We start from the raw sequence: 7,630 nt of genomic DNA on the forward strand, positions 1-7,630 counted from the left end.
ATCGGCGGGTGCAACGAATCCTAGTCTTCCAATTTGATAGTTGTACTCCGATTTCTCTGGAAGGCAAAAAATAATGAAACCTCCTGGTGTGCTCTTCCTTAGGATATGCAAACATAAGTTTGTTGCGCTGAACTCCAAACTTGCGCATTGTCCACTGGGATATTTTACCAGTACATGGTCCCCGCCACCAAGGTGCATTTCAGGGGTAGTTGAAAACCGTCGCGAAATTACAAGAACGTGTTTTAACCTAGAAGCCTCTGCACGTTTCTGCGTGGAGCCGCATGATTTCTGTTTGATTGTTTCCGTTTTGCGTCTGTAGTCCATTCCTATTTGGCAGCTGAAGGTAAACTACTCTTTGACCTTGATATCATGCGCCCAGTTCAATATAGCCACGTGTGGACTTCGTCATCTCGTGGTCACCCTGTCTTGACTCAGTGCGAACTTTGTGTAAACGTATTGTTTTCTAACCACTTTACTGGTGCAGGATTCTATCTAGACTCGATGATAGTTGACTCGAGCCGGAATAACAGACCCACGTTTAAAGTGTAACTCAACATGGCCCTGTTTCACAAGATGAGTATCTGGAAGGCTACCACGGTAGTCCACGATTCTGATGAGTGGGTGAAGAGTATGTGCTACATCTGTTCCGTAGATGGTCTGCTTCACACTACTTCATCATTGTACGTCAAAGAAGAGAATGAGGAGGCAGCGCAAGAGCAGCCTCGTGCCATGCAATACATGACTGCCTTTTTATCCCTAGCTGAACCACCAGTGTTTCATAGTTTGACGTGAAGCCGGCGTTAGACTACTCCACTTGGGTTTATCGGAAAATGATAGATGCGACGCAATGAAGGGAACAAATAACAGGTGCAAAAAAGCGACTCAACGCTGCCTCGTTGTATGAAACCTCCTGTCCAAAGGCTACAAACGATACAGCCACTGGATTTGATCGATCGTGTTCTGGGAAGAGATACAGGTAATGCAAACAGTCGCGATCGCACTCTACGACACCCTGTCGTGGAAAACGTACGTGAGAATGCTTTGGAGACTTGCCCACACATTGTGTCGACTGGTTCCAAATCCGCGGTGGATGGAATTTTCAGACTGAGTTCTAGTATTTCTCGGTTCCAGTAAGTTCAACTGTCAAAACTTTTTTTCCACACGTTCTTAACCCTGGAGAAGGCTGTTCTCCAAGTATTCCGAACATTTTGGAACCAACATTCGAGACGGATTTTCGATCCTTGTTATTCGGTCGGAGTATACCGATATCGGTCAGAAGTTGCCCCGCAATCTTCCAAGTTTTATAAACCGCTATACAAAGGAAACTCGACTGAAATTAGGTGCAAATCCATCGAGAGAGAGAGAGAGCAAACGCTATTCGTTTCAAGACCGTCGATGACTACTTTGATGATTTTATCAGAAAAGGGATGTGACTGGTACTATTGCGTGGTAGAACGCCATGTCATCTTTAGACAAACGAGACCGCCACGACTTGCATTAAGTTGTACTCTTCCTCCTGCAGACGAAGACTGATCAACAGAGCTTCATGTTTACCAGTAGACGTGGTATCAGTCATGAATAGGAAAACAAGTCCTGCGCAGTGACCTTGAGCAGAGTGCTACCAAAAGGTTAATCTTATTTTGGAATTAGACAATGCGTATCTGTGTCGTCACAAACAGACCATTTATCATCATCTTCCACATCACGTCCGACACATGCAAATCATGATGAAACTACTGGTGATTTATGCGCATCGGTCAACGGATGGAATACAAGCAGAGTAGTCGCTCTTTTGTAACGGTTCATTCCGTTCGGTCATAGAATATGTACCTATGCCCTCAACTCCTGTCAAAGCCTGTTGGGCACGGTGTACGCCTCCATGAACGTCAATCAGGAGGAAAGGTTCGATGGAGTGATTAATGTTTCACTTCGGCGAAAGTCCACCACTTGTGTTTTTGTGAGCGGTCAACCAGGCCATCGCTTTGATCATCTCACGCAGCGAAGCAGTCGTGTGTAGGCACAAGCGCGAATGTGTGTGTGTGTGTGTGTGTAAGCTTTCACGGACATGTGTGTGCGTGTGTTGGCCGAACGCCATTTGACGGACCGACAGTCCGAGCGACCAACGTCCGGTGTAGCCATAACACCACCTATCTGCATATCACGTGGTGACCACACATGCCCGGCACATTCACGCACGTACGCCAGCGGGGACAGGCGATCGCTGATAGGAGATCAAAGGTGCCGCAATCGAATGAGACCTGTTCAGTCCACCACCAACACAACCGCCCCAATGCGTTCCAAAGCAGGAGATTGAGCATCTACCGGAAAGTGGAAAAACAATTTGCCGGTACAGGCAGAAAGCAGTTGCTGCTGCTATCTCATCTCGTCTAATTGTTTAGTCACACAGGGAAGCGAACCTTATGCCGAGGCTTGTTCACATCGATCCGTTGATCAATGGCCGCTGTCTGAAGTTTGTATCAACTTATTTTCGCACTAAGGCATGAGCTACAGACAGAAAAGCAGAATCCCGACAAAAATGTTACACCCTGAAAGACTATCAGTGGTCGGGAAGAGCGAAGAGGCAACATATGGGATTCATGGGATCGCTGATGTCTATGACACTCTGCAACAAACACATTCAGTTTGCATCGAACACGTGGTTTTCATTTAAGAATCTCTAGGAAAAAAGTCCTCTTCGATGTAACTAGACAACTCACCTAATATGGACAACCTTACTACATAAGACTACGGTAGAGATGCGAGTCAAATCATGGGATCACTTTCATCGTATTCTACCAGTAAACTTTGTCCTGCACGTACAGAAACAGAGGAGAATCACGACATTACATGACAACCGGTTTATGAAAGCAACTTACAGGCGGCAGACCAACAAAAGAATTATGGATTATATTGAACAACACACGAGTCTGGACATCGTGGTGCCAGCGAGCAACCATTGTGATCGTTCAGCTGTAACACCCTTTTGGTGTCTAGCTGCCATGCCACCAGAAGGAAGCACGAGGGCTGGGATACTGACAGGTAGCCCAAGCCAAGACAGGGGAAGTCGAGAGGCAGAGATTGGGTTCGAACCACGGACCTTGCGGTCAGTAAATTCTCTCTCTAACCACTCAGCCATCTCGCCCCATCTCACACAACTTACTGATAGTCTGAGACAATGATTGCTAGAGTGGGGTCAATGTAGTCCACTCTGATATCTCAAACGCGTTCCATCTTGCGGACTGCTAATTTCCTCTACCAAGACATGGCTTACGGCAGTCCCCATAATTTCTGCACGAGAAAGTACGGAGTCACTAAGTTGTATCTTGACCTATTCAAACGGAAGGCGATGTAAGAGAAAGGTCGGTCCTGAGTCTCTAGCTGGTTTCGGTTTACCAAGATGACTGGGTATCATTATCGGCCTTGAAAACTCTTTCGAACGAAAACCACATTAGTCAGGTAGCTATTGACGTCATGCGCAGTTGCTCAAAGGGGAATAACGTCATCTTCAAGGGTCAGAGCATTATCGTTGATTCATCACAAAGCTTATGGATGATTCCCGCAAGATCGAGTTTGGCAACACTCTTGTTCAAAACGGGAACCTGAGTTATTGATTCCTCAATGGGAAACCACCAGACTGGATGGGCTTTTTGTCTAGACTGTGTCTGGTAATTTCTCTCTGTTTTGAAACGCTTACATTCGTCCCCATGGTTAATACATCGTCCAAGCCCGGCAGTTCACGTCAGTCGTCAAACAAGCAACAATTAGCTGACGTCAAAGATGGGCGACTACGCTTGAAAGAGATGACAGTGATGTAATAGCAGACATGATTAGAACCTCCACTATTTCAACCGCTGGGACTGTGAATCCGTGTCTGAGTGTCATGTCTAACCATTTCATCGGTTTTCTGCTGAAGGACACATGGTCAGTGTCGACCAACCGTCTGTGTCTAGTTGTATGTGCGCTCGTGGTTAACATCGTACGATGATCGAATGGTGAGATATTTGCTAGGGGGGAGGGAACACGATCAAAAGCCGGATTGGCTAATTCTGCGATAGAGTTACTCCATTAGACGACCAATCGCAGAAGTTAGTTCGTATTTACAGTCTTTCTTGTCCTCGTAACTTTTATAAGCATCTCCAATCATCAACTCTGAATTGTCTGAATCAATACGTGCACGGGTCAACCGGGAGATTTAAATTAATCCGGGTTGCGACTCACATGCAGTTGCCGAAAGTAGAACTTTCGACAGATTCTTTATCATTCAGGATGCGGCTGTTAACATGATCTAGAGACCTAAGAGTTTCACTTACTCATAGCCTCCGGAAATTTTCGTGGACCCCGCGGTATGAAATTAAATATTCCGGGCACTTATGTGGGTTCAGTGAATGGGGCAGGGAGGAACAGGGTTACCATAGCTGATGTGGTTTGGACAGGCTGGTTGAGGCTGATAACTTGAGAACAATACTCATTTTGATAAAGGAAACTACTCACAAGTTTGCTGAAAACTCTTCGACAGCCCACGACCGGTTTCGCCCTTCTTGGAGCTCATTTTGATTTCCACCAGATGTTTTGGAGCGCGCACAACAGCCGACATGACTGCTTCCATAGCCACCGCTTGGTGTGTGCACGTCGAATGGTGTTTAAAGTTCAAATCAATAACCCCTGTTTGCGCTTAGGACGTGATTCTGCCACTCGCATGCGCTTCGTGCAGGTCATTGTTGTAATCACTAGTTTATTTAGCAGTAAACTGCGTAAATGATGTGGGACGGGATAGCGAACATTCTGGAATCACAACACATCTCAAAACAGACCACTTTGTGTTGGTCTTATGGATGTTTCTGAAGTAACTGAGTCTCTTCCAGAATAATCCAGCTCCCGGTTCTGACGTACGCATGACAGCCTTGGCTTCCTTACACGTGCAAACTAGAGGCCGTAAAAAGCGGCATGCTGGCACAAACCGGGATTCTGATTGGTCGTTTACCCACAAAGAGCGCGCATTCAAATCGAGTTCCCTCACAAATGAAGTCATGAGCAATCTAGACGCAGATTACGTGAAAACGGGAATAACTGGGTCATTGAAAGATGTGAGAAACGATCACCAATAATTTGCAGCATATATTGCACGAAATCTCCAAGTACCTCGCATGCGATGCATACAACTTAACAACTCATGCATGTATAAAGTACCGAAGTTCACACTGCAGAATATGTCCAGCCCCCCCTCACTCGACTCTATTAGTTGGTCTATCTATGCCAGTTGCTGTAAAAGGACTGCAGGAATTCGGCTGCCGCGCGCCCAAGAATTTTTATACTCAGTAACCTGGTTAAAAAACGAACACTTTTAATTGGTTTCACCTTAGGCAATCACATTTTCATTCCCAGAACGAACGCCGGTAAGCTGTTATGTTGTGAAACATGTCCAAAACATACTGTCCTTTCTGGTGCTAACTTCTGCTCACCAATGTCCAAAAATTGTCTTCCCATTAATAGCCAGCAGCGCTACAAAGCTGAAAAAGTGAGGTGACTGCCCTAGACTTAGTCATTTATTCGTGAGGGAAAACGGATTTCGAACTGCAGCCCACGAATGCAGCATTCCAAACCCACAGACTTGTGCCACTAGACCAACCAGTCCCGGGTGGTGGTTGGCCAGTATTTCACTTGAACGACTGAGCCAGTTGCACTTGGGTACTGTTGGTCACGTGCCACTGGGTGTTAGCCATTGTCACGTGATAATTATCGAGCCAATCATTCATTCGGGTTTGGCTTGTGAGTGAATCGGTTCTCGTGAAAAATCACTCATTACTGGGCTCACATTGGATTTTTTTCGATAGGACACCAGTAGCTTTGTGATTACATCAAAACCAAAGCCACGGGATTATTACAATTAATCAATGTCTGTTTACACCGCGTCCGCCATTGTTTAGAAAGGCTTTTTCTATGGGCAATCAATCACAGTTGGGTATCAGGTTTATCTGCCCGAAACATGAAGTCAACGGAATGGGGGAAACGTAAGCGTGCACTGTAACACTGATGTTGTTTGGCATCTGGCAAGTAAGGATTATCCGAACGTGAAGAACTTACAAGTTTGCTAACTACCATTCTGCGGACTGGATCTTAGTTTGCATATCTTTAGCGCTACAGTGTTTTTGATCAATAGGTTAGAGAAATCTGTCTTACCGACTTTGAGATGAAGTCGAAGTGTTTTGAAAAAACGTTCTGCTCTAATGAACTATTGCAGTCAAATCTAAGTGCCGTGGTTGCCGCTGCTACGACTTCGTTCAGCGAGAACAGGGAGAAAAAGTGAATGATGCCCTGCGTCGGTGGTGGTTATCCAATCACTTCGTCGACGTCGAAAGGTTCTTTTCGTACAGTATGGCAGGGACTGCGAGATATGCATTGAATGTGAAGTGGTGAAACAAGAACGCCAATGATTGAATGACACAGCCATATCCCTCAGGGTCACTAACTCATCCAGGGGAGGCGGTAGTTACAAAGCGACTCGTTTGACGTAATTCAGCACTACTGATCTGTCGCCCACTAGAACTGGGCAACACTTCGGAGGTCTTCGGATGGTCTTCAGAGGTTCCCACATATAGCTGCCACGTACCCTTGGTGGTTGATTTGATGTCCCGTCGATGCCATAAATGTCGACTCAATTCAATTCAGTTTATCAACTATAGACCATGTACCATAGGCGCATCGGTTCCAGTTCCGATCACCGGAAAACGGGAGTGTGGGGCATACAACCAAGCATTGGAGGCGAAGGCGTGCCCTGGACTTCCCGATTCGCGAAATGATTTCAATTGTCCGGCGGAATTCATGCAGCCGCTCAGATAATCGAGGTTATCGAACACACCGATGTGTTCAGTTGCAGGCATAAGTTTTGGGGTTGATCCCACTCAAAAGTGCAGTAGAGCTTCACTCAGTACAGGTGCAAAGTGCAGCCAAATACTTAGGTTACTTGCATTTCTAAGGGGATCCAAGAAGTGTGATATCGTTGGAGTACTCAGTGTCTGCGGGCCAACAGCCCGGGAATATTTTGATGCCCGAAGCCTTGGAGGCAGGCACCTTGAAGGTCATTACTGATGCCCTGGTGGTTTTAGCACCATGTTCTTGTAACCTTTTTGAATACAGAAATCACCACTTGGGTGTCCCATTTTGCTGAAATTTTCTCTCGTTCCAAATATCTCTCAGCAGGGTCATTGGATTAGCAACGAGGAACTCGCCAGTTTCTTTGAAGACGCCGGATGCAAACCAGCACTGATCAAGTCGGCTAGTCATAAGAAATCTCACGGATTGGTTCCCTGACAGCCTTAAAATCCAATCAACCTGTCTAGTTACTACCAGCTCCGGGACTATATAACAGCCAACAGAATAACCGTTTTCGTTGAGACAGATTTCGTTGGTTTTTCTTCACTCGCCATTGACAGATGAATCCTAATATTAGTATCACTTTTTTGACCCGCTTGTACGCGATAGTGATCAATAGATCAGCTATTTCGCACATGCATCGACTTTTTCTGGTTTGGTCAAGCGCATCAGGCTATCAATCGGCTATCCAGACCGGGGTTCACGGTAATAAGAAGGCATTAAGGGACTGTGGTCCATAAGAGAAACGTTGTCCAGCAAT

General features: G+C 45.9%; 1 protein-coding gene across 1 annotated transcript; it reads right to left on the minus strand.

Moving 5' to 3' along the window:
* Positions 1–20: 20 nt before the first annotated feature.
* On the minus strand, positions 21–6,642 carry T265_06340 (hypothetical protein; the record flags this gene model as incomplete). The annotated part of the gene is made up of 3 exons (XM_009171573.1): positions 21–56; positions 2,924–3,167; positions 6,608–6,642. The coding sequence occupies 3 exons, from the start codon at positions 6,640–6,642 to the stop codon at positions 21–23; spliced, it is 315 nt and encodes a 104-aa protein (XP_009169837.1).
* Between the last annotated feature and the right edge of the window lie 988 nt (positions 6,643–7,630).

This window comes from Opisthorchis viverrini (genome assembly GCF_000715545.1).
Source record: "Opisthorchis viverrini unplaced genomic scaffold opera_v5_125, whole genome shotgun sequence".
Classification (NCBI taxonomy): Eukaryota; Metazoa; Platyhelminthes; class Trematoda; order Opisthorchiida; family Opisthorchiidae; genus Opisthorchis; species Opisthorchis viverrini.